This window comes from Melanerpes formicivorus, unplaced genomic scaffold (assembly GCF_026170545.1).
Source record: "Melanerpes formicivorus ecotype bairdi unplaced genomic scaffold, bMelFor1.0.p_v2 SCAF_2, whole genome shotgun sequence".
Classification (NCBI taxonomy): domain Eukaryota; kingdom Metazoa; phylum Chordata; class Aves; order Piciformes; family Picidae; genus Melanerpes; species Melanerpes formicivorus.
The window spans coordinates 48,363,971-48,391,270 of record NW_027142354.1 but is presented as its reverse complement, the minus strand read 5'-3'; the positions used below and the strand labels follow the sequence as shown (position 1 = coordinate 48,391,270).

At 48.1% G+C, this 27,300-nt stretch overlaps 1 protein-coding gene across 6 annotated transcripts in view; it reads right to left on the bottom strand.

Annotated features, from left to right (window-relative positions):
• Positions 1-25,940, bottom strand: part of TCERG1 (transcription elongation regulator 1) — a 34,843-nt gene extending 8,903 nt beyond the window's left edge. The window contains exons 1-16 of one of the 6 annotated variants that reach the window (XM_068159181.1): positions 25,847-25,930; positions 25,200-25,291; positions 24,417-24,642; positions 20,844-20,996; positions 20,446-20,689; positions 17,538-17,780; positions 13,731-13,793; positions 12,281-12,481; positions 10,645-10,760; positions 9,466-9,554; positions 8,388-8,548; positions 7,488-7,554; positions 6,381-6,516; positions 5,378-5,467; positions 4,532-4,650; positions 2,335-2,485 (exon numbers count right to left, since the gene is read on the bottom strand). In XM_068159181.1, coding sequence (XP_068015282.1) covers positions 2,335-2,485; positions 4,532-4,650; positions 5,378-5,467; positions 6,381-6,516; positions 7,488-7,554; positions 8,388-8,548; positions 9,466-9,554; positions 10,645-10,760; positions 12,281-12,481; positions 13,731-13,793; positions 17,538-17,780; positions 20,446-20,689; positions 20,844-20,996; positions 24,417-24,641 — 2,058 coding nt within the window. In that variant the 5' untranslated portion in view covers position 24,642; positions 25,200-25,291; positions 25,847-25,930. Of the gene's footprint in view, positions 1-2,334; positions 2,486-4,531; positions 4,651-5,377; positions 5,468-6,380; positions 6,517-7,487; positions 7,555-8,387; positions 8,549-9,465; positions 9,555-10,644; positions 10,761-12,280; positions 12,482-13,730; positions 13,794-17,537; positions 17,781-20,445; positions 20,690-20,843; positions 20,997-24,416; positions 24,643-25,199; positions 25,292-25,846 lie in introns of all 6 variants that reach the window. The other 5 variants (XM_068159148.1, XM_068159156.1, XM_068159164.1 and 2 more) reach the window with 5 other exon arrangements.
• Between the last annotated feature and the right edge of the window lie 1,360 nt (positions 25,941-27,300).

Sequence of the window (27,300 nt, the reverse complement as noted above, 5' to 3'; positions counted from 1 at the left end):
GCCACCCTCCATGCAGGTGCTGCAGCTTGGGTTTCAATTTGAAAAACAGGTGAAAAATCAAACAAATTAGTCAAAAACATTTCCCCAGGGAATACTCTGTTAAGGTCACAGCTCTGTGACATTGAGAGGTTAGGGATCTATACACAGAAGCTAGCTTACTAAGAGAGCTGTTGGGAGGTGGTGACACAGGACAGCTGAGCAGCCACCAGCACAGGGAGCTGTGGGACCTCTGCAATTGAAGGTTTCTCTCAGTGGGTGACAAGGGGGTGTCAGGCTCTGCTGCTGCCACAGGTCTCATCAAGGACATGGGGCAGCGCTGTGTCCTGGGACAGCACAGCAGTAGCTTGCTCAGCATTGCCAGGCCAGGTCCCCTCCTCCACACCCTGAAACCCTCCTGCACTTCCTCCTTTGCCACCAAGATTGTATTTCCTTACTGCAATGAGGCAGCTGACCAAACCCCACCCCACTGAAGGGCGATGCTGGAGCAGCCAGCTCAAGAAGCCATACCTCAGGGCAGCAAAAAAACCCCCACCCCAATCAATCAATCAAACCCTTCCAGGACTTATAAACCCTTACATTAAAGATTTCTGTGAAGTTAATCCTCCCTTAAATCAAGGGTTTGGGCTTTTTTTTTTGAAAACCAAACCAAATCAAACCAAACCAAACCAAACCAAACCACCACAGAGCAAAACAGACTGAGAAAGCTTCCGGCGAAACGCCTTAAAACGTTCTTTCTTTTTTTTCAGGTTTTAAGCACTTTGAAAAGCAAAGGAAAACAAAACTGAAACTATTTCAGGTGTATTTAGAAGTCTTTTTTTTTTTTGGCAGTTAAGAACATTGCAGGTACAACTCTCATCATCACTTCACAAGGTAAAAGACTAAAAAAATGTAAAGTACCGGAAGGGCGGGAGGCTAAAGTCACCACACAGAGATACCAATGCTTTCCTCACTAGGGAATCCCATAATATTTGCGTGTCAGTGATTGACAGCTGTCAGACTGAACTGATTGCCAGGCCGCACAGCACATAACTGTCAAGTCTATCCACTTGTTATAAAACAGAATACATAAAATGGTTACAAAAGGCTTAAAGGGAAAAAAAAAAAAGTAAATCAAAAAGAAACAGAGCAAACCAACAAAAGAAAAGAAAAACACCAAACCCCAACAACAGAGCATCATTTCCAGAGCAAACACACCCACACACACACACACAGAGGCTCTCCCTTTTAACTTTGCAGCAGTAGGGCGATCATGCAACACCACCAGGCAGCAGCTGGGTTTGCTGCTTCTTTGGAAGGAGGCTTTAGGGTGGCACGTTTCTTAACCAAAATGCAGCGTACCATCACGGCATCGGGGTGCGTGGAGAGGTCTGGCTTTGAGCTACAGCAGCTCCTCCCTCTGCTAGCACAAAAGGTATCAGCAAGGAGCCAGCAGTGGGGAAAAGCTGAGTGTAGAATGGGATCAAAGCAGAGCAGCTGGGGTTGAAAGATGTGCGGAACTCGCTGGATAACTAAACTGCCCCCAGCTCTCAGCTGGCACTCAGCGTTTTCTCACCTGGGAGCGCTCTCAGTAGGTGGAATTTGCAGTAAATTTATAGTATAAATATTACAGGCTGTGAACTGGCAGCAGTGATCATGCTCAGAGGTCACTTTCCCCACTCACACACCACACAGATCACGCAGGGCAGTGGCTGCGCTCTGTGCTAACACCTGAGGCCACCTCTCCAGCAGCTTGCTCTGCTACGGCCAACAGGGCCAAGGGACACAGGGAATCCCTCAGGCTTTAGCAGCTGACCCTTCACTCTGATAAGCAGCAGTTCATACACAGGAAACATTTACTGGAAGATTCAGAAGGCACTGCAGTGCTGGCTTTGGATGGGTATGGAAGCTGTCTGCAATCTAAATGGAAGATCCTACAGAGAACTGCAGGTTCTCACTTCCCCCACTGAGAGCAGAGAGGCCGTGGCCAGCTCTGGGGCCAAACAGGACACCAATCCTTTTCCTTCTAATGCTTCAGGGAAACAAACCAAAACAATGTGTTTTAAAAAATCAGGCATTATTGCAGGTAAGAATGCTACTTGCTTAGGTAAATGAAAAAAAGGGATAAAGTAAACTCAGCTTCACAAAAAGAATTTAACACTTCAGTTGTCTCTACTGTACAAGTCAGTACAGCTCAGAGAGACCACGGGGATAGGTGGGAAGTGTTTAGGCTGCACAACCTCTGCAGAGAGAGAAGGACCATGTCTGAGGGCTCCCTGGAAAGCAGGCACAGGCTGTCCCCACCCCTCTCTCAGACTCACACCACTCACACTGCTAAGACGAAAAGATTCTCCTTACCTTCTCCCCTCTGGTCTTCGAGTCTTCTTTTTCCTTCTTTCTTGCCGCTGTGATAAACTCATTAAACAAGGCCTCTCGATCTTTCATCTTTTCAATTGCCTTGAACCTCGAGTCTTTAGCATGCTTGGCTGCAAATTCACTAAAAGTAGTTCTGCAACAAAATGGCAAGTGAACTCATTTGGCAGAGCTGTCTTTGCTGGGGAGCAGGTTCAGCAGAGAAAAATTCCTCCTGCTGGGATGTGCCAGAGCACAGTGCAAAACCAAACCCAAGGTCCTGCAGGCTCGCTAGAGCTGCTCCATCACTGCTCTATGTAGAAGGGCGTAGGCACACACATGGAAGCTTTTGTCACAGACAAAAGGGGGAGGTGGGGGTGCGGGGGGATGGTTTGTTGGACTACAGCTACCTGCAGAAAGTGCAGGCACAGGAGAGAGATTGCAGCGCAACCAAGAAGAAGAAATGGAAAAACTCAAGTGGTCTAGAAAAAAAAACCAACAACATCTTCCTTTCTTGTGGGTGAGCAGTTCAGCCACCAGCCTGCCCAGGCACTTCACAGCTGTGGAACTGAAAATTTTAGGTGCACTCACTTGCAGCCAAACCATGCTAAGAGTTGAACAAGGAAAAAACACCAAACAATCACCTGTTGGTATTAGCCACAATGGCTGAACCTTTTTTTTTGCTCCTACAGTGAACATTGCACAGCCTGATCTCAAACCACAGGGAGCTGAGGCATCTCCACACTACAGGCAGAGGGCTTTTGGCCTACAATCCCCACAGCCTTCCCTGAGCCTTCTCTCACCTCCAGGGCCAGATTCCAAGCTGTGCAGTAGATGTGGTACTGCCACTTACCTCGAAAAAAACCACTACTGTGCTTTTTCCAAGCTCTGATGCAAATCTGGCCCCAAGAATACGTGAGACACTTATAATCATACGAATGTTTTCATCACAGCATGGAAATAATTAGACTTGGAAAATCCAGCCTACTGTTGCTGTAGGGTAAATTGAAACAAGAAGAGAATTTGGTAGCTTATTCAAAAAGATTAGAAAGTGAATGTACAGCTATATTGAAGAACAAGAGCTGTTTAAGTGAAGTGGAACACAAACTCTTGAGCATGTTGGACTGAGATAGATGATAAAAAACCAGTCTGGCACTCACAGGAGTACAGCAATACCTCTAGACAAACACTGAAACCAGAAGACAAAGGATAAGATTAAACAAGACAGTATCTCAGCTGGAACTCTCTTTCCCACCCCAGCCCATGATCAGGTAAGTCAGTCTCAATCACTGGAGAGGAAGTGGAGGATACTAAAGCTAACACAGCAGCCCACCTTAACTCTCAGAATTATTAAGTAAACTTACTACTGATGACCTTTGCCTTAAACCATTTCCATGACTCCATTCTTCCCAGCCTACTACGAAACTGCTACCCTTGTTAACTGAGCAGCTGGGTGTTTAAATAAGAGTTATTAATTACTTCTGAGGCAATTTAAAAGGTAACATAACAGTGGGTTTCCCTCAGATTGCCACAATGGCTCACTGAAAAAAAGGAAAAGGCAGCTGAAGTGAAAAAAATGAGTTGTTATTTCACTGTAAAAGAACTCCTGTCAGCTAGGCCAAGAGGTGCTGAAAGAGAATGTTTTGGGGCTCAGCTGGTGACACAGGCACATAGCTAATGATTTCTGTGTGAGAAAGCTGGGAAACAAATAATCCAGGCAGTAAAATGTTGCATGTTCTGTACATTCACTGCATGGCCTCCCTGCTATCACTGCAAGCAGGTCTGCACAGCAGGGGGATGTAATCATTTCTGTATTAAAGCAACTAGAACATTCTGCCCCGTGATCATGAGCGCACTTTGTAACCACAAAAGCACCCCTCAGCCCCTTCACACTGAAGAAACCTCCCTAGCACTTCTCAGAGACTATTGGTCAGAAGAAGGCTATTACAGAAAACTCCTGGTGGAGCACAAGGCCTGTCTGACAGTCCAGAGTGCTGGGGACTTCTTCCAAGTGAATCATTGTAAACCACAGGGTCTGTTATTTCATGGGGCTATGGGAACACAAGCAGGCAGAAGAGGATTTCAACGAGATCTTGTGCATTTTCTCCTTTGCCCATTCTGAAAGAGGTTAACGGGCCTGAAGTCACCCAGCACACCTTGTTCTAATAGAAGTTATGCCTATGAGCAGGAAAGAAGCTCTTACCTTGGATTAATCTTTGCTTCTTCCATCATTTTCTTGAAATCCTCCTTGGCCTGCATTATTTTGTTTTTCTTCTCCTTGCGCTCCTCTTCTGCTCGCGTTTTCACATACTGATCAAACACCTACAGAAACACCAGTCACCAACACAGAGCATACACACCTCAGGCCACCTCAGCTCTAGGCATGGGGGGGTGGGGGAAACAACATTTCTTCCTTTTCTCTATTTCCCTTTCTCCCATTTCCTCTCCTCTCACCACAGACCCAACAGAGAAGGCAGAACGAAGGGTTAGGGACCCTTTGTGTTTGAACACATAGATTACCCCACCCTGCTGAACGCAGGGGATGATACATGAACTGCATCTAAACACAGCCTGAGACCTGTGAAGCTTCTTACACTCCGTGGTATGTTGACATTCCTCTGGGTCATACCTTTAAGCCAGCAGAACACTTCCTGTAATCTTGAAGCTTTCCATTTCCCTACATCCAGCTGAAGAAAAGCTTCTGGAGCGAGAACTTCTTTAACAATAAAAATGCACTTTAGGTCCTCCCCCTCCCACTATGTCATAAATAGATTATTCATTACACCAATATTTCAAAGAGATACTGGTGATTACTGGTTTTGGAAGCTCTATGTAAGTACACAACTTCCACTGTTAAAATATTAGATCTTCCAACCACAGGAGAAATGAAACCATCAACTTGCTTCTTTTCTTGCTGCCTCCTTCTGTTACCAGACAAACCCTAAGCATAGCAACCAGCGCCCCCCCCAGGACACTGCTTAGCCTGGAAGGTGAGCAGGGACAGAAGCAGCAGACTGAGGATGGGGAGAGAGGTTATCTTCTCTTTTACCTGTTTTCTTTCTTTTGGGTTGAGAAGTAAGTAACGAGGATCAAAAACTATCTTGTGCAGCTCTTTCTCCCACGTTGAAAAAGCAGAAACCTTTAATTAAAAGAAGTCAGAATTCAGCTAATGGTTAAAGCCTCCTCAAACATACAGAAGCTGAGCAGTTTTGCTGGAAAACTATAGGACATCTGATAAGAGTAAAACCACCTCATCCTGGCGTTTCCCTCACTAACAGATGATTCGACACTAATGGGCTCTGAAAACTACTAAGTAACACAACACACCCTTAATTACTGCTGCTGTGTGACACTTAAAAACCCATCAATCCATCAGAAGAAAGCCTTGAGATTCTCTTCTCACAGCCCACAGCTGCTCTGTACCTTTTGTAAGTGTTGTGAGTGCAAACAGCTCTGCTACAAGAGATGGATTTAAGTGCTTTCCTGCTCATCTTAAATAAAGCTTTATCAAAACTACCACATAAACCCAGGTATTGAAACTAAATGAAAGCTGCATAGGCAGCTGGAACCACTGTACTTTAAGTTTCCCCATGCATTTACATCTTAACAGCCTCATTTCTCTGTCAAAGCTGACTGGCATCAAGCAGATTTCCAATTTAATTGACTGAAAGTCTCCCAACAAAGGCTAAGAGCAAACAGAACTCACTGTCTCACACAGGATGCTCACATAAGGATGTGTCCAGTCTGACTGATTTGTTTTCTATGGCAGCTTTCAATTAGGTAATTACTTGGAAAAAATAGTTAAGAAAAAATGAATCAGTCTGCCTTGATGCTGCTTAATTTCAGTCACTTGGAAATCAAAGGTTTTCTATCACCACAATGCTCTTTAAAAGCTGGTACCAAATGCATCCACTGAGCAGAGGAAGGATGAGATGGTTTGCCTCACATAAAGCACTGCAGGTTCTGAATGCACCAAGAGCTGAAATCTCTGCCTGAACCACCCCCTCCCTCTCTCCCTTTCTCCCTCACACACACACAGAGATTTCTCTGACCCCTCTTTCTAGAAGCATGTCCTTGAACTGTTTCATCCGAGCCTCCAGTGGGACAATGGCTCTCTCTCGGGCGGCTTTAATTTCAGCTTCCATAGCAGCCTCCTTCTCTGAATCAATATCTTTGTTATCATCCTTCCTGAAAATAAACATTAAACACACAGCATAACTAAGGGAAGTGACATGACAAACCCTGCAGGTTAGAAATTAACTCCACCAGGACAGAATGAGCATGACCAGGTACTTCAGAAGCACAGGCTTCCAAATCCTGAGAGCCATTCTCTGAGAGCTTTTATAGCAGAGCAATCACCAGGAAAATCTGCATGGCTGGAGCTTCTGGCAACAAAACCTCAGTGCACAGAAATTAACAAGATGGATAAACAAGCAACAGAAACAAACTATGCTGAACTGCACTCGAAATAGTCCTTGGATTGAGCAGCTGATACCATTTTTGATGATTGATGCTATTTCATCTATCCAGGAATTTCAGCTGTCTCAGGGAAATATTTGAGCTGCCCAAGTAAAACAGCAGGAAGCTGATAATTTCACCAAAGCTGTTCAGAAGAGGGCCACAAAGATGATCCAAGGGCTGGAACACCTCTGCTATGAAGACAGAATGAGGGAGCTGGGGTTGTTCAGCCTAGAGAGAAGATGACTTTGGGGCAACCTTAAAGCTGCCTTCCAATACCTGAAAGGATCCTGAGGGAAGGCTTGAGAGGGACTTTTAATAAGGCTGTCTAGCAATAGGACAAAGGGGTATTGTTTTAAGCTGACAGAGAGGAAGTTTAGACTGGACCATAGGAAGAAGTTCCTCAGTAGAAGGGTGGTGAGACTCTGGAACAGGTTGCTCAGAGAGGCTGTGGATGCCTCCTCCCTGGAGCTGTTCAAGGCCAGGTTAGATGAGGCCTCAAGCCGCTGAGTCTAGTTGAGAAGTGTCCCTGCCCATGGCAGGGATGTTGGAATAGACGATCTCTAAGGTGCCTTCCAACCTAAGCCATTCCACAATTCTATCAGTTACTGCCCTGCTGAACACAAGCACACCCTCAGCTCAGCACACCCTCAGCCTCAGGTATTTATCCCCAGAGCCCCCTGAGCACTGATCAAACTTACTTGCGCTTTTTGATTTTGATGGGCTCGTCCTCGTTCGCATCCTCTGTGGATTCGTGCTCTTCTCTGACTGTAACAGATTGCAACAACACTTTAGATATTGTGTTTATGAGGCTCCTAACTAACAAATGAAGACCTGTACCCAAACAGAGGGCAATGTGTACAGCAATGATATGTCCAGGCAAAGGAGATAATGGGGCTTTCAGAATAACACAGTGGGAACTTGCTGGCAGGGCTAATTGACTTGTGGCCAGCTTTGGATTTAAAGTGACAAAACACTGACCTCTTGTTTCCAGGGGAAATAACCTCAGGCTGAACCAGCCAGTGAAGCTCATTTGGGTCCCCTGATCACCTGCTTGCACTTTGCTCACCTCCAACTACCAAGCCCCTGTCATCCCAGGATCATTTACAAGAACTCATGCCAAAGAAAGGTCTTATTTCAGCAGCCTCTTGAATGTTCTCTGCTCTTGGCAGCTGTTTCCAAGCTGCATCCCAGTTGGTGTTCTCCAAGGTAAATCCTCTTATGTGAGAGCCCATTCCTACCTTATGATAAATCTTCCCTGGCCCCCAAATTGTTTTTGCTTATAAAACACACACAACCTTTTTCTTTTCTTTTGGTACTAAAAACCCCAACAGTCTTATTTTCAGCCTGGTGTCATTTAGAAAACAGTTAACCTCTCTTTTTTCTTGACAGCCTACTTCTTCACAAAGGACTCTATCAACCTCCATTCCAAACAGCCCTCTTCAGTTCCAAAGCTGGACATATTTTAAAGCCTTCCTGACATTTCGCTTGCTCGTTTGGATGTTACCAGCTTTGGAAGCCAACACCAAAGAAGTTATCAGCTACATTCAGACTTCTGAAGAAGACAAGGAGGTGACAGAAGCATTCAGTCATGCTCTTACTAAGTTTTTTTGCTTCTTCCATTCCTTTTTTGTGAGGAGGTTCTTGGATAATCTTGTCGACATCAGCTCTTCCAATGAGGTCGTCGGGTCGGTCCCACATGGACAGACGCGTGGTGGGGTTGTAGAAGAAGACACGCTCATCACCAGTCCACACCACACACCTGGGGGGTTGACAGTCAGACACAACAGCTGGATCACACCTTGCTGTCCACACCTGATGCTACACTCAGACTGAAGCAAGCCCAGTCATCCTAGACAGACCCAGCTACCCTCACTGCACCACTCCCAGACACTCCTACTGCCCAAATGGGACATGGAATTGCTGCTTTTCTCCCCTAGCAGACTGGAAGTGCAATGGTTAAGTGGCTTCATCAGGAGCTGCTGCATGCTCAGTGCTTCTCCAGAAAAAGGCTTTGACAGGTGAATCACCTTTTGGGATAACACTGACCTCATCTCTTCTCTGTCTCACAAAAGGAGAGAAAAAGGAATGTAATGATTTCGCCAGAACTTAAAAAAGGACGGGATGAAAACAACCACAGAGACAGTCCTAGGTAACAAAGATCAGTAAAAAAAGTGTCAATGTCTCAATTGCAATGTCTAAAATTACCTTGGCCATCCAAACAGATAGTACAGCAGAAGTAACTTCACCATGACATCAAATAGATGGGGCACCTGACCAGTATCTGTACTGAGTGAAAACCTCCAAAATGACTGCTCTGGCCAACAGTCATACCTACTCCTTCCCCACACCTATCTCCTTCCTGGGGGAAAAGAAGTCCAGGATTGTATTTTTTTGGTCAGTATTTCATCCTGCATCAACAGAAACTGGTGACAGCTGAGGGGAGCTGGGATATGAGATCTGTACTAGTAGCATCCTTTGCAGGCCTGTGGTTCACGTGTGGTAGAACAGCCACACACACACCACAAGACGTCATGGGCAGTGTTGGCTGTGGGAAATTCAACATCATTTGAGACAGAAGCACACACTGTTCCAGACAACCCAGCAACCCTCCTGGTGGCTTACAGGCAGCAATGCTCCAGTCCCACAGTAACAGTCATAGGGAGAACCATCACCTACCATGGGGTTCCTGGAATAGGAGTGGTTGCTACTGGCTTGGCCTTCTGAGCTGCTTTCTCTTCTTCAGTCATCTCCTCCTCCTTCGGCTCCTCAAAGAAAACACAAGTTAGAGGGTTCATGCAAGGACAGCTGGACAATTATTTATTGTACAGCAAGCAACTTGTTTTAAACAGGCAAATGCGTCTGGCAGTATTTTGGTAACCAGCTGACAACTGCAGCTCGTCCGTGCCTGAAACAGAAGCGTTGGAATTTTAGCAGTAACTGCTGCTCAAAATTCTCCATTCAGACAACCTCCAAGTGTTCACTGAACTTCTGACTTCAGAGAAGTCTCATGGAAACTCCTGCACGAGTCCTAGAATCAAGGCCTGAGCACAGGGACAAGGATGAAGGTTCCCACAAAGCGATTCTGACTTACTCTTAAAACTAATTCACTGGAACACGAGACAGTCAAAAATCTGCAGTCACCTTTGGAGCAGAAATAACCCAACCAGCAGCTCCCAAGTCAACGGGTTGGAGTGGTAATAAACCCCAGGAACCAAATTCTGTGCTTTGGTCTACAAAGCTACACTGAAGTTGACAGAAATCAGCGGAAAAGCTTTGATTTTTTTTCATTCCAACACCTCAGTGTTTTCAGAACTAGGCTTTTTCAGCAGGACAAAAACCAACTTTACAGGAAAAGCTCATTTTGCTTCCTGCACTCTAGACATTTTCTAGGGTATGCTTCTAACAGATTCAACTTATCAGTTAGAGCACATGGAGAACACGTGAGGATTGTTTTAAAGCTTTTCATAATGAAGTATTAAAGAACCAGAGAAAAACCTAGGAGAGATGTCAAACATTCAGGACACATTTCACTTTCCCCCACACCTTAAAAATCAGCAAGACAAGATCACATCTATGAGATGAGCTAACTTGACTTCCATGCTCTTACTAAATTTCTTAGCTCACATACTCTGGATTTTTGCTTTAAATGTCCTTTTTCCTTATGTAAAAAAAACCAAAACCCAATTAACAACCACAACAAAAAAGGCAGCAAAGCAGCTATGAGTCCAAAATCACCCCAGGAACTGAAGAACTCAAACCGTGCCTGTTGTCAATACCCCTGGTCTACAAACGCAGCCTCACCTGTAGGCTGTAGGGTTCAAAATGCTGACACTATTTGGTTGCAAGGTCTTTTACCTCCTTTATAAGTTCTTTTATAGGTTCTTCTTTTGGCTCTTCTTCTTCTGTCTCCATGGGTAATGGCTCCTCTGTGGGCTCTTTAATTGGCTCTTTGATCTTCTCTTCCATTTTTTCTACATAAAGACACAATTTTTTTCCCTTTCCAAAACCATTCCAGAACCACAACAAAATGTATTTTCCTCAGAATGATTTTGCAAGCAAAACAGCAAAACAAAACTTAATTTTAATGTGTTTTCACTTTCTGTCCTTCTTGGGTTTTGCAGTGTCCACTTATAAAGACGTAATTATTTCCTGCACCAAGATCTGCTTGGGACTGGAAACTGAAATGCTGTAAGGCAGCCCTTTAATACCAAAAAGCTAAGTGAAATGTGCCAACAGAAAGAGCTGGACCATCATAGAATCAACAAGGTTGGAAAAAACCTCAAAGATCATCAAGTCCAACCTGTCACCCAACACCTCATGACTACTAGACCACGGCACCAAGTGCCACATCCAATCCCCTCTTGAACACCTCCAGGGATGGTGACTCCACCACCTCCCTGGGCAGCACACTCCAACAGCTAACAACTCTCTCTGTGAAGAACTTTCTCCTCACCTCAAGCCTAAACTTCCCCTGGCACAGCTTGACACTGTGTCCTCTTGTTCTGGTGCTGGTTGCCTGGGAGAAGAGACCAACCCCTTCCTGGCTACAATCAAAGTATCAGCCCACATTGCTACGCTGAGGGCCATTTTCAGATGGGAAATGCTGATGACAAAACTCCAGAAAAAGCAGAGAAAATTGAGGGAGAATCACCTGAGGATTGCTCTGCCCCCATTTAAAAACTATTAAATGTATACTCCTCACTCAGCAAAACTGCTGTTTGCTGTCAGAGATGTTTTTACCTCAGTCAAAAGATCTGTTACTTAATGCTGCTTAGAAAGAAGAGTATGAACTAAGCTAGCTGTGTGAGTGCTCTGAATTTCTCTAAACAAAGATTCAACAGGCAATAAAAGACCTAGTTGAGTTCAGCTGGATTTGTGTTCCTATAAGGCTGCAAAATGACCAAAAACCCACAGGATTTTTGCCCCTTCTTCCTTGTTTATGACACAAGCACAGTTTCCCTCCAGGATGACACCACTCATGGACATGATATAGATTCAGAGAAACACAGCTCAGAGAACACAACCAGAATTGGACTTTGGGATGCACACAGAGGGAGAGGATTCATTTTCCCCTCATATTCCAAATGTGTTTAAATGTTTAGCTTCTCAAGTTCAGCATTCCAACCATCTTCATTCTCTCCTGGTTTACAGCCTTTAGAGTATCTGCATTTGCCCCTCACTTTCTATCTTTCTGCAACTGGAATCCCCTCACACAGTGAGTACATAAAGCACTTACTGCCTGCTGGAGTAGGAACTGGCATTTACCCAAGTGCCAGGGGATTTGGGGGCACCTCTAGAACCCAGCACTCTTAGAACACATTGGGAAACAAAGCAGCTGGAATGTTTAGACTGCAAACCAACTCAAATGGACACTTATGATCAGGATTTCAAAGCATTCCTATGGGAGGAAAGGGACTTGATATACTCTGCTGCCACTTTTTCAGTCACAACCACTGATGCTCCAAGCAGTCAAAGTAAGAACAAAGAGCACCTTTCTCTTTCAGCTCTTGAGGTTTCTCCCACGTTGACTCCAAAGTCCTGTTGTTATAATAGTAAGTCTTCCCATCTGCTGTCTTGTACTCTGTCCACTCAGAGACTGCACTGGCTCCAGCCAGCGTAGCAGGTGAGGCAGCAATGGCAACCTGGGGGTGGATCATGGGCACGATGGGAGGAGCCATGCCTGGCAGGACACCTGTGGGGAGAAGGGGGGGGAAAGGGGAAAAGAAAAACAAAAAAGGAAAAGGGAAAGAAACCAGTAAGTGACAAGGAAGTACCTAAGAGCAAAACCCTAGCACTTCACTGACTTCATTTACAAATGATCAGCCTATGAAGATCGTGTGCAGATCCAATTGCATCCCTCCTCAGCTTCCTCTCCTGTACAACCAGCAATGCCCCACTCAGGCAGCTTTTTACTTTCACATAAAGGTGCAAGTCTGCACCATGCTTGTGAGGTTTTAGGTGTTTGCTTTAAGACTTCAAAATTGAGTGTTCTGTTTACTGAAAAAGTCTTTATTAGGTCTTTATAGAAAGTGATTTTAAAATTATCTACTCCTCTGCTTGTCATGCAGGAGAGATTCCTACTGCTCTTGAAAAACATACAGCAGTGGCTTGAATTTGAGCCATTGTAATATGGAGCAGAACTCTGAGAAATCTCAAATCCTGACTTGGAAAAATGAATTCAGGGCCTTGGATAAAAACTGATGAGAAGGAAATTATTTCCAATTGTCTGGTGGTTTTGTTCAGTGCCACAGACTGACTGGGGGGGTGGGGGGGAAGGCTAAGCAAGTTTTATTCACACCCTTAAGCAAAATGGCAAGTAGATATCCAAAGGAATACCACACTACCCTGTTATTTCTCTGCTCATCCCCACCAAATGGATATACTGAGCTGAGCTGGATGTCAAGCTCTAGAAACCCAAACTGGATAGGACTAGAACTACAAGATTGTAATTTTGAGGCCTCCGAAAAGGTCTGTCCTTGGAAATCCCAGAAAAGCACACATTGCCAGCAAGTGCTCTCAGCAAGTGACTTGGCTTAAACCCCCAGTTTGAAGAATGAAACTCATACTGAGACGCACAAACACGCACACCAACATGCGAGCACAGTCATGTCACTGCACATGTGGAGGTAGGAAAACAAAAACCCACACACAAGGAACTCAGAACTCAGGAGAATGGGCATGAGGAGTTTCACACTTGTTACAGAACTGAGTGATTAAAAGTGTTCTGGAGTTTGGGGATGAAAGAAGCTAACACTACCAGTTATGTGGGCAAGTGATTTCCTGGCCAAATGGGATATTTGCATTTATACTGGTTTGAAAAAGAAAAGTATATAAATATTCATTCAGTTGGGGAAGCAAATAAATGAAGAAAAGATAAACAACAACATTCACTACCATGCCAACTTACAGACAAAACGAACTAAGATGGGTTGGAAAATTACCGGTCTTGGTGGTAGCGACTGTCTTTACATACGGGCAGCTGACTATTTGCATCATTGCTACACCTGCAAAAGGGACAAGCAAGCATGTTGGAAAGCTGCCAGCAGAGGTCAGCTACCACGGTGGGGGGGGGGGCTGGCTGCTACAGGCTTCCTGCTACCATTTGGGGTGCCACTTTCTGCTGGCCTCCCGGCCAGAAATGCCCAGCAGTTTTGCTCCAATGTTTTATGCCAGATCAAACAAAACTAATCGCAAGCTGCTGCAACCATTTCTGCCTACATTAAACCAGCTCTTGAGCACCTTGTTAGGATGCCATTGAGTAAAAAAAAAAAGGTGTTTCATTAAAGACTCAGGGGTTTAAGTTCAGCCAAGGGGGGAGCTCAGATCTCCTTGCAGGGCAGTGCCATGGGAAAATGCCCCACTGGGGCTGTGGTTCTCCTCCGACAGCCTCTGCTGGGACAGAGCCATCGGAGAGCAGCCACACAGCAAACCCAAAGGTCTCTGCTGCTTGCAGGCTGCTGCTGCATGTGAAAGGCAGTGGCAAGAGCAGAAGGACAGACTGAATTACTCAGACTATAGCAAGGTGTGGAGGGGCAAAAGCCAAGCTCAACTTGGAGTGAAAGCTGAGGTTACAGGGTCATAGGGGACAGCTGGAGTTGGAATAAGGTGGGGAAGAGAAACAGAAGCAATGAAGCTGCACAGAGAGGGGCGCTCAGCTGCACCGGGTCAGTGGCAGCAAACATTTTCTTTACTTTGTTGTTTTCTTTACTTTTTTTATGAAAAGTGCTCTAAAAGCAGCATAACCAGCCCTCAAAAAGGTAGCATCATGCACTGCTCTGCTCTCCAGCTCACTAAGAAATGACACAGAAAGGCCACAAAGAGGAAAGCATCTCATCCGCCTCTATTAGACACAGAATTCAGTGGGAAATCAGACAGGGGGAAGGGAAATGCATTTGAAAAAGGAAGGAAAGAAAACTGTAGAAGTTCTCTCTATGTTCCTCCAGTCTGGACACTCAGAAACTGAAATGCTTCAGAAACTTCCCCTTAAAGGGTTTCAATTCCATCATCCGAGGTTGGAAATCCTCCAGCACAAAGTGAAATTAAACCCCTGTGTTTAGAACCAAAGCAATTTCTGGTTTTCTTCATTAGAGATCTGGTGTGGAAATCACACAAAAATCCTGCCAACTGATGGGAAAATACTTTTGAGAAGGCAGAATTATACAGGTCTTCCATTCTAATTGAATTCCAGTGAAAGAATTCCAAACTAGACTTAAAAAAAGTACAAATTGAGACACAAAAAACATTGACTCAGACATCACTGAATGAAGAGTTTGTCTAAATTTGGGGAGGGGGAAGGGGGGGAAGCCTTCATGTGATGTACTTGAAAAGGAATCTGAACATTCCTTTTGTTGAGGAAGTTACAGCAGGGCTTAAAAGTGGGTCAGTGCAAATGATGCCATCTGTGGGCTCCCTGAGATTAGAGAGACTGCAGCACAGAGCACTTCGCAAACAGCCAGGCTGTTTCCTCTGCCAAGTGCATTCCCAGCCACACAACTAGCTTTCAACATGTGAATCGAGAGAGAGCAGCCTTACTTTTTAGATCTGAGATTATCAGATAGCACCAATCAACCCCTCCACTGCTCTGGCTTGCTAAGTACAATGCAGAGATTAATCTGGCAGTCAGTTGGCAGCAGCATTGTGCAGCTCTGGCTCTCTAATTGGCTGATGCTGTACCCAGTGCCAAACCTCCAAATGCATTAACCTCCATCAGCCTTTTTGACCTCACCTTATGCTGCCATTAAGTAATTTTGACTTCTCTGTTGTTTCTTGTTAAAAATTTTTAAAAGTTTCCTTTTCTTTCACAGTGTTTAGAAACCACCACAGCCAAGTCAAGCCAGAATCAGCTGAAGGAAGTAGACTGATTTTATTCTGTAGTTAAGCAAAATGACAAATTAGGCTCATTAGTGGAAGCACACACTGCACTGCTGGGTATCCTTCCCATGTCTTATGGGCTCATCTCACTGTGAGGTGAAGCCAAAGGCTGACCACCAGGGACCTTCTGAAAAAAAACCCACTTTCAAGGATGAGTTTAAGAAGAAGTTTAAAAATAAGATGGTTTTACTCTATCTTTCCTACTCTGCTGCACTACTCACAAAACTGACAGAGCCTACCAAAAAACCCAACCCAAGCACACCCCCCAGTGTGGCTCTCCTGCTCTGACCACTTCACCTGACTTCTCCCAGGCAGCACCAGATGATACCCCTCACAGATACAGAAGGCTCTCTCACTCTGTTTCTCCTTCCTGGCAGCATAGGAACTGCAGCTCAGAACGTTCAGCTGCCCACCTTTAAGGCTGAACCCTTGTTACTGTTCTTCCAAAGCTCACAAATACACAGGCATCAGAATTCTCCCTCTGTCCTTTATCTTTGCTCAGCCCTGAACATCAAGTTCAGAATGGACTTTCTTGCCTGTCTTAAAACAAGCCCTACACTGTGAAAACAAGTGTACTGCACTGGGATTTCCTTTCCAAGCTAATTACTGACTGAAGGAGCTTTGCCCAGATATTTCAGAAGCCTTTTCTAAAAGGAGAGGCAGCTACAAGCTGGTCCTCTCTCCCAGTTATCAGAACTAGCATCCATTTTAACTCCTTTGGTGCTTGTAGCCTTTACCAGGAGTGTTCTGAAGGATCACTTTTCATCCAGCCAATTCAATGGAAGGTCAAGGCCTCCCTTCCTGCGCCCCTGATTGATACACTGAAAGGACAGCAGGAATAGGGGTGGATCTCACTCAGCTTGTACAGAATCAAAAACAGGAGAATGCTGCTCTGAGCTGCTCCTTTGTGATTCTTAACAAGAAACTAACTCATGTCTAACATAACTGCAGTTTCAAACTTTCCTCTGCAACTGAAAATCACCAGCTCTTGGTGGCTATTTAGGGAAAAAGTGTTAATTACTTGTGTGCTGGAACAGAAGCTCAGCTGTATCCATGCACACTGGAATGTGGTATTTAACCAAGTAGCAGCTTTAGTGACCTCTCAGGAGGAGCTTTCCTGCAGTCACAAAATTTTGCCAGCCCAAAAATCACTTAAGCATCTAAATGTTTGATGAAGACTTCAGAGCACAGCATTTGTTCTTGAACCTGTGGGCTGCCACCCAAGATTTCTTCCTGATGGTCTTTGCATCTAAAACCTGTGAGCAACGTTGTGGCACCCTGAACACCTCCACCACAGTTCCCAGCTCAAACTTAACACTTGGTGGGCACATTCAGCATCCCTTGACAGCTGCAAGCCCAGGGAACTGCAGACACCTCACATCACTCAGGGGCAGCGTATCTGAAAGGCTGCTCATAAATACATTGTTTTCATTTCCTTCAGCTATAATCCATGCCTTCATACATATTTCTGCACAACACTTAAGGTCAAAATCAAGCAGGTAGAAGTGGTAAAATACAGAGCTGCAGTATTCCCAGTCACAGATGGGCCATGCCCAGCAGCTCTCCTTTAATATTAACTAAGATGACAAGGTAGATATGTGTCACGAGTCTGAGCAGTGTTTGGTGCAATTCTTGTGTTTTCCAATCAGCTAACAGAAAGAGGTTTTTACAGGTTTAAATGCAGCTGTTTTCTGAGGACCAGAAGTCCCCAAATGCCATGTTCTAATGCAAAAGTCTGTCTGCCAACCCTGAATTCTTTCAGAGCTACTCTAGTGGAGAGGATTCAGGCACGTTCCGTACACAGTGGACACATGAGTGCAAACAAATTGACAACATGGACATGTAGCAGACAAGACAGTTACAGTTTGCCAATTTACCTGGAAGTGGAATAGGCATGCCAGGAAGGGGGACACGAAATGGAGGTACCATTACTGGTGGAAAAGCAGGAATTGCTGCAGTTGGCTGCGGCACTGCATGAGGAACTGCAGGAGGCAATGTCTGTGGGACTGGCTGGGGTACAGTCTGCACAGGTGTAGCAGAAGGAGCAGAGGTTGAAACACTGACTGATGGTGTGGCAACTGAAACACCCGAACTCGGGGTCTGGTCTTGTGTGGTAGGTGCTGATAAAAAAAAACAAAGAACACCTTGTATCTTCGACACTGCAAAAGAGGCACTGCAAACATACTGGCTCTCTGTTTCCCACAGACCTTACAGCAGCAGATATGCTCAGATATCATCAGCAGGAAGACACTCTTGGACTGAAAAAAAACAACACACCTTTGCCTTCTCTGTAACATTAAATACCCATACAGTCAAGTTCAAGTTTTGCTTTGTCCCATTCTTTATGCCTACCAAGTCTCTGGAGCAGCAGCAAGGGTGTAGTCAAAGGAAAAACACAAGCTGAAATGGAACTGTGCTCTGCATCCCTGCTCAGGTAAACTGACAGGGAAGGCTGCAGAGTGTTTCAATTGGGAGAAGGCTGTGAAATTAACACAGGCTCTGTTTTTTGGTAACAATGGCAGCAGCGTGTGCGTGACACCAGTCTGTCTAAAATTATGCTCAGCAAGCTGTGATCCAAGAATGGAAAAATGCCAATTAAAAACAAGTGTAAATAAGCAAGAAGGGGAAGTACTTTTGCTCAGAAGCTGCAGGAACTTTCTTGGTCTTCAGTGCCTCCCAGTGGGAAAATGCACTGCTGGCATTCAATTCCAGCATCCTTGCAGCATGACTGAAATCAGCCCTCGGCTGAGGACAACGTGCCCTGTGCATCACAGCGCTGGCAAACAGGAGCAGGGCCAGGACCAGTTCAACTCACCCACCAGCCTTGCCAATTTACACACTGAGACTTGGTGGAGATTTAGGATGAGGAGCTGTTGTAAAAAATGAGCTAATCAAAACAAAGCAAGCACACCAACTTCTGACCGTGCTCTATGCAGGCACACTCTGCATTTTCTTCAGTGTTTACCAGCAGCATTCCCAAGACTGTATCACTATTAGCACATTTAAATAAAGACTTTTGATCTGTTGCTAAGTGGTTCAGAAAGAGTGAAAGTTCTTAGCACTGCCTAAAATTGAGGGAAACAGAGCAGACAGTCAGTATGTGATTTAAGTCCTAAGTCATACCAGAACCAGACAAGAATGAAGCTCAGCCACAAGTCCCATTTTGTTTTTTACAGGCCAAGGCTGACTCATTAAATTATTTTAAGTCATAGAATTTTATCAGCTAGGCACAGACACCAACAGTAGCAGTTCTTGAAAGCAAAGGCAAAGTTTAGCAGGTAAAACAGGTAGAAGGAGGACAGATTCTCAGCATTGTTAGGAAATTGTGCTTTGGAGAAGGTGCAGAAAGCATTACAAAAGTAGGACCAGTTCTCAAAAGCCTAGCATTGGGCCAGAAGCTAACACTCACCTCCTGTCTGGATCTTTGCACTCAGCAAAACAGTTAGAGTAGACCAGATTTCAACAACACAGCACTAAGCTACCTTTCAAATTCAAGAGGAGCTCTACAATGCTTTGAGCAACACAAATTATTTGCTGCTCTAATGATCTGTCCTCCCTTCAGGGTTAACTGAAAGCATAATTTGAGAGTTACTAAAACCTGACTCTCTCACACACAGATCTCTGAAGTCAAGGTCAGATGCTGAGTGAAACCTGACTTGTTTCCTCTGTTGAAAGAAAAAGATGAAGGAGTTCCAGAAGATGCAGCTATATCCTCCAGCTGGAGTGACAACAGCTCAGCAGCTGCTCATCCTTTGCACACTCCTTGGCCTGACTCAGTGCTCACATGCTTGCCAGCATAGCTCCAGTGACCAGGACTGTCCAACAACAGGCTCCTGATCAGCACAGATGCTGTGCTGACCCAGCCCTGCACTCAGGGACATTGCCCAGGCTGCTCCATGACCAGCTCACCTTGCTTTGTGGCACACCACCTGATCTTACTCCTTGTCTGCTGCTGACACACTAGTGTGTTTACAGCATGCATCTCTCTGCACCAGAGGCACCTTGCTAGGACACCCATAAGCCCCGGTATAGGACAAATCTCACACTGTTGATATGAGCTGCAGAGATTGTGAATAAACATGCACCATGTGCACGCTGCAGGAATTCAGGTCCCTTTTCTCTTCTAATTCTCTCAGCTGCAAAGCCCTTAAAAGCAAAGGCTCAGCCTATGTCAACAGCAGCAAACTTCACACTATTATTAAAAGGTCACAATGAACAATAAGGGCTCTAGGGACCTTTTTTCCTCATTCATGCAGCTCTAGCAAATGGGAACTTAGAGGCTCAATCAGAAGAACACCACCAGTGAAAGCAGAAGCAGCTCTTCTCTGCAACCACCCAACTTTGCCAGCCCAGGAGCAGCACTAAAGATCTTGCCTCTTAAAGCCACTGAGGCCATGTTGAAAACAAAGAGGCAATGGCTACAGCTGTAATTCCTACCTCAGGTGAACTTTTCTAGTGCTTTTAAAAACAAATTAGCTTTATCTACAGTCAAAAGGAAATGGATGCATAACAGCTTTGAGATGATGTGGTAACAGCAGAGGGAAAATACACAAAGACCTAAAAGAGAAGGGCTGCATGCTGATCTAGCATCACTGTCCTGGAGTAACTTTCAGACTTGGGAGGAAATAAACCAGACAGGTTCACATGCAAAGTTCTTCAGGATTGTGTACTTGCAACTCATATTCCTCCTGGATCCCAAGATTTTGCTGCAGCGACTCCCCACAGCAGCGTCCCCACCACCTCCTCCCCCGCACCGCGAAGCTGGAGAAGGCCTGGGTTACTCACTGGAGATGGTCTGTGACACTGAAGTGGCTGTGGTGGTGGTGGAGGTTGTGGAGGACTGAGTGCTGGAGGAGGTGGATGGAGATGCTGCAGAAGCAGGGCTGCTGGTGGTCGGCGTGGAGGCACCCACAGCCTGGGCCTGGGCCTGCGCCGCCAGCATGGGCGTCAGCTCCGACTGCTGGATCACCTTGACCCCATCTGGCTTCGTCCAGGCCGACTCGCGCGTGCGCGCGTTGTAGAAGTACACCTGCGGGCCAAGAGCTCACCGTCACGCCAGGGCTCTGCTCCGGGAGCAGGCAGCGCCTCCTGCCCTACCGACGGCTACCAGGAGCACCGGCTGTGCCGCGGCGCCAGGCTGCGTGTGCCGGCGGCAAACGCCCCTCACCCGGCTGCCTCCTTACCTTGCCATCCGGGGTCTTGTTTTCTACCCAGATCTCTTCAGCTGGAGGCATTGCTGGCGTGCCAGGAGCAGTGACGGGTGGCATTCCTGGAGGGAACATCATACCAGGAGGTGGTGGCATGCTACCCATGGGAGGAGGCATAAATGGTGGTCTCTAAAGGCATATAACAACAACAGTGAGGATAATGGAGCTGTCCAGCAGAGCCTTCCTTCATCAGCACACCAACAAAGCACAGCCACAGCAACCTTAACTCTGTCAGGCCTGAGAGCTGCTTTAGCCATCTCATGAGACCCCAACTTGGAGCTGTGTGTCCAGCTCTGGAGCCCCCAACACAGGAGTGACATGGAACTGCTGGAGTGGGTCCAGGAGGCACAAAGACGATTAGAAGGCTAGAAAACCTTCCCCTATGGGGTCAGGCCGAAAGAGTTGGGGTTGTTCAGCCTACAGAAGAGAAGGCTTCAGGGAGACCTAAGAGCAGCCTTTCAGCATCCAGAGGGAGATACAGAAGACCTGGGGAGGGACTTTGTACAAAGGCTTCTAGTGACAGGATGAGGGGTGATGGGTTCAAACTGGAAGAAGACGGACTTAAATCACACATTAGGAAGAAATTCTTCCCTGTGAGGGTGGTGAGGCACTGGAACAGGTTGACAGGATAGATCGTGAAGGTCCCAAGCTTAGAAGTGTTCAAAGCCAGGTTGATTAACCTGGTCCAGTGGAAGGTGTCTCTGCCCATGGCAGAGAGAGGTGGAAATAGATGATCTTTAAGGCCCCCTCCAACCCAAACCAGTGATGCAATGCTACCAGCTCAAAGAACATGCTTCCTGATGAGGCACCAGCCGTGGCAGAGCAGCTTCTGTGAGCACTTCACTTCTGAGATGCTAACAGAAATGCAAAGCATAAGAAAAAAAGTGGCATGAGAAGAAGTGGAGTGCAAGAAAACTCTCCTGAAATGGAAAAAATACCCCAGTGCAAGAAAGAAAATGAATGGAAGAACTGTTCTTAACGACCAGCACTCAGCCATGCCCAGCTGTGAACCAAACATCCCTGGGCAGTCACACAACAGCCCTCCCAGTGAAGAAACAGAGGAAACATTTAACTTATGAGCAAGCACCCAACTCATCAGCACAGCAGAGCAGTGGATTTCATTACAATCCATTACACTCCTCCATTTCCCACTAACTAAAGCTCTAACTGGTGTTAACTGGAAAAAAAATAAAGCAAGCCTATCAAGTTCCATTTTCATTTCTGCCTCATCCCAAGAAAGCCAGAAGTGCCCCTGCACAGCACTGCTCCCTAAACATCTGCTTTCTGAGGAGAAGGACAGCAAGTTCTGCTCATCTGGAGTACTCTGGAATGCCCTGGGAACAAGCAGCACAGCAAACGTCCTTATGAAAAGACAGTCAATAGAATCCACCAAGCTCTGAACTCGCTCTGCACACACCTACAGCTGCCCTCATTACCTCCATCACTTCAGTCCTCACGCAACTCCTGATTCAGAAGTGTTCCTCTTCACAAAGGCAACTCCGAGACAGCTCACAGGCAGGGATGTCTGAGCTGCTGCTCTGCTCGCTAACAGAACAGGAGTGGAATCAAGCCCAGGAGGTGTGCAGGGAGCCCTGTGCCACAGGAGCTGGTGGCTCTGTGTGACATGAGCCCCAGGCTCTACCCTGTGCCAAGAGCTGGGGTGCAGCCCTCAGGGCAGTGATCAGCGTGTGCTATGTCCTTGCCTCCTATCTGCATTCAGCTTCTTTTAGAAGCTGAGATCAAAATCTCTGCTGTAAGAGTGATAATTTAAACTGCTCTTCAAATCCCTGGGTTTTGTTAAACCCTGCTACAAATGAAGCCCAGAGCACATGGACAGAACTCAAAACACACACACAAGAGTAAGGTAACTACAGCCTTTCTTTCCTTCCTTTCTTCTGCACAGCTCCTCCACCTGCCACCAGATCGTCTTTTCACTGCTCTCCAGTCTGTGAGAAGAATCCAGCAGAGCTCATTTCTGTCTGCTGCTGCTTTCCCCCCAGAAAGGGATTAGTCCCTTACAGGGCAGCCCTGAGAGCCAGGAGGGGGTGAGGGCTACCCAGCCAGGGCACCCAGAACACCCTTCCAGCTCTGCTCCTAGCACACCTACTCCTCGCTGCCTTGCACAAGGCCTTTCAGCATCCTGTCTTCCCTTACCAGGAGCAGGGTGAGGAGCTGAAGCCCAAACACTTGGTGCAAAGCAGAGCACAGGGCTGATGTGGTGTGAAACATTTACACACTTGGTGGGTGGACTCCACATGTGACTATGAGTTGTAGAAGACACCCTGACTGCACAGCAAGAACAGCTCTGATGGAACAGCTGAAAGCTGCACCATGTTCAGAACACAAATCAAACAGAGCTACATGGTGAACTGATATGTGTTAAGAGTAATGGGTGGGGGGAAAAAGCTTCCACAGCTTTGCTGCCAAAAACCACATGCAAAGCAGGGCCTAAAGTGTCATGGAATACCCCAAGACAGTATGTTCTCTTCTCATCTTGCCCACATCCCCATTTTTCAAAGTAAATTTCCCAGCACTGAAGTCACTATTCTAGGACAAACGGTGGGTCTGAACCACAAACAAGCTATGGTCTCTTCACAGGTGTGTGGGGCCTGTCAGACTGTTTGAGTCTCTGAAAAGCAGGCAAAAGAACTTAAATATTCATCTCCATGAAATACAGACAGAAATCTACCTGGTCTGAGCACAGCAGGCTGACCCAACCCCTGCAGGTGCTAGAAGTGCTGTCAGGTTAAACCAAAACCCAGCCAGCAGAACAATGAACACAAGGCAGAGCGTTCTGCCTCTGCCAAGAGTCATCTCATGTCAGCACAAGAGCCGCCTCAGCTGCTCCAGCCAAACATGGAGCCTACTCTAAGGTTCTTCTCCACATACTAGATTTTCCTTTGTCTGTTTTGACAATTTCTGATGCACCCTCCTGAACACAGCACTGCAGTGAAACACACCTCACCACTGATCAGATCCCTACATCTTGTAGTAACTCCTGCCCTCCTCATCCACTCCTTAATGAGCAGCAATAAATAACACCACATAGCAGCAAGGGCAGGTGTGGCTCTGCTGGCACCCACACATGATTCAGCTGCACCTCCTCCCTCCCTGCATCCTTGCATCACCAAGGGGATACAGGCAGAATTTGGGTAGCCCCAGAAGGCCAGTGTGCACTTCAGGTGCTGGCTATGAGGGCACACAAGCCATACCTCGTGTTCTGTATGGCCACAGGGCACCAGCACCAAGTCAGGTTCTAGCAGAGCCTCTGCTGGTGAGCATAAACCAGCTGCATAATTGGTTCATTTAGAACTGCCTCAAGCAGCTGAACAAGCTGTGTTTACATACCACAGCTATGTGCTAGCTTTACAACACCATGCACCAGCCCTGTGCTTTCATCATGTCCTGCTATTTTCCTCATCCATTTTAATGTCTCTCCTTTCATTATTTCCACACATGAAAACAAACGGGGGGGGGGGGGGAGGGGAGGAAATAAAGCAAGCCCAAAACTCCAACTCAACAAACCCAGCGATTTCCCCCCTTCTTTACCTGTAAATGTGGAGGTCCCATCGGGGGAGGAATGCCCCCTGGAGGTGGCATGGGAGGCATGTTGGGGTCAAAGGGAGGCCGTCCAAACGGGGGGCGAGGCGGCGGAGGGGGCCCTCGCATCATGCCGAAGGGTGGAGGTGGCCGCATGAGCGGCGGGGGGCCCCGCATCACCGCGTTGGGTGGGGGAGCTGGGCCACGAAACCTCAGTGCTTGCTGCTGAGCCATCCTGCGGAGAAGCCCAAAGGGAAACAGTTTATTTCTGCTTGCTGCTGAGGAGTAAGATAATCAGTTCTTACAGCAAACATGGAAAAACCCTAATAGAAACGGAAAGGGCATGGGAAAAAAAAAGCCAGGCTTGACTCAACCAAGTTAGGCGTGCTTAGCTAGTGAAGAAACCACTTCAGCAATTTCTTCCACTTCACAATTCAGGTTTATTAGTTCTCAACTGTTAATTTTCACTCGTGGTATGTACAACCTATAGACAGGATCGGGGCTGGCAGGCACTGCAGCGCCCTATCCAGATCTGCCAATGCTCCTTCAACACAACCTGCAGCTGCCTCCTGTCTGCATATACGTCCTGGACCTCTCAAGCCACGGCCCGGCTGTCAGTCGTGCCAAGGGCTTAATTATTCTGTAGCACGGGTTTCTGCACGGGCTGCCTACATCCTCTGCATCTGTGACTTCCGACAGGATGTGAGCCCTGACCGTCACGCTGAACCCTCTGTGCCACCCAACCCTCCACACAGGGAGCCTTGTAAGTGTAGATATAGAAAAAACGTTCACCTTTGGAACCAACAAACGCTCTTCTGCTGCTCTCAGGAAAACAATATTGCCCACCATTTAGTGCCAGTGCAATACCAATGTTGGCATGATGACTCAAAATTGAAAAAAACAAAGGTTATGAGAAGGTGAACAGCGACAGCCCCGTAGCTCAGCGCTGGGCCGCTGGGCAGCCCCTGCTCCTGCTGACCTGCACTGCGAGCAGCGCGGGCAGCACTGCTCGGCGAGAGCGGGCACAGGGGACACCGCCGGGCGCCCCGACCAACCCCTCAGCCCAGCTCCACGCCCGAGAGCGGAGCTTCCCCCGGTGGGCAGCCCCGGCCCGGCGACAAGGGCTCGACTGCCCCGCGGGGCCCGTCCGGCGCCGGCGCACGCGGGAAGAGAAAATGGAGACGGCGAGAGCAACTCCCGCCGGCCCGCCCGCCCCGGCCCCGCCCCGCCTCATGGCCGCGCCCAGGTCCCGGCCTAGCCCCGGGCCTGCAACCCCGCCGGGCTCAAGCCGAGTCCGCAAACGAGCTACGGGAAGGCCGAGCTGGGCCGAGCCAGGCCAGGCCAGGCCAGAACAGACCAGACCACGCCAGGGCAGGCCAGGCCAGGCCGCGGCCCCCGCCCCCGAGAGCCCGTCCCCGAAAGCCGGCCGCCGGTGGTACCTGAGTTCGCTGCCGTACCGCTCTGCCGCCGCCTCCCCCTCGCCACCACCGGCCCCTGCGCCGCCGCCTCCGCCCCGCTCCGCCATCGCCGCCTCGCAGCGCCGCCGAGCCCCGCCGCTGCCGCTGCCGCCCCAAACCCGCCGCACCCCATTGGCCGGTTCGCACGCCTGTCAATACACGCGAGGCGCGGTGCGACCTGCGATTGGTCGCTGCACCCGCCGACTTTGAATGGAGGAAGACAGGCGCTGCAGGATTGGCTAAGTGCAGGCGTTCCGCACCGCATACGCACGGGTCACGTAGGCGTGACCTGCGTAGAGTACCGGAAGCGGCCCCACGTCAGACGGAACAGGCCCCAGGGAAGAAAGGGACGGGCGCTCTAACCAATCAATGGGCAGAATCCCGTGCACCAATCATACCCCGCAGGCGGCTGCGCACTCCAACCAGAAAGCCAAATCGGAGGCTTCACGGCGCAGGGGGTTCTAGCAGCAGCCAATGGCGGAGCGCGAGGGAGGGGCAACCGCCCAGGCAACCTGGCAGGCGCTAATCAGCGGGCACGGCGGGGGGAAGCTCTGCCCCCGCCGCTGGGGGGCGCTGTCTGCCGAGCGGGCCTGGGCTTTGTCCAGAGCGGCCGCAGGGTTCCCGGGGTGGGGGTCATCAGCGAATCTGGGAGGGAGGGGGGCCCGTGGGGATCCGAGGGGAGGGATCTGGCATCCGAATGCTCCGGGGTTCTGGGAGGGTTGTGGGGATGTCTTGGGGTACTCCCTCGCGTCCCCTGTGCCGGGGCCCCGCGGCGAGATACCTGAGAATCTCGGGGGCTGTATGCCCTCTCTCCGCACCATGGGCCCTTCTCCCCAGTGCGGGCGCTGGGGCCTGCCCCTCATCACCACCTGGGGCGGGGGGCTGCATCGGGAGGCCGGGGGGCAGAGGCTGTGGCTGGGTTCCTCCGTCTCCCTCAGCAGCAGTGTGATCCCAGGCGCTGCCGCGGCAGCCGCTCCCCACGCAGGCCCAGAGCCCCCGCGCTGCGCTGGCCGGCGCTGCTTGAGGAGGCAGTGACCCCAGTAAAGGCTCTGCTGCAGGGGTTTGATTTCCCACGGTGGCTGGGTTTGTAATAACACCCCACCGGTGTGCACAGTATGTCTGCTAGGGCTCCCTGGCTGGGGCTGCGTGACTCTGCCCAGGCCCTACCCCAGCCTGAACCCACCTCTGTATCTCCTACCTCTGCAGTGTGCTGCAGGGGCTGGGCTGGGATGTTTAGTGCCCCTATGGGGGGCTGCTGGCCTGGGCCATCTGCCCCCAGCATCCAGCTGCGGGGCTGAGACAGAGCAAGCTGTGGGCAATGCAGGGGACATGACTTGGGGGGCTATGACTACAGTAGAATCCCCCAAAATGCCTCATGCATATGTAGGTGAGAGAGGTTGTGCTGCACAATGCTTACTGTGGGACTCAAGTGGGTT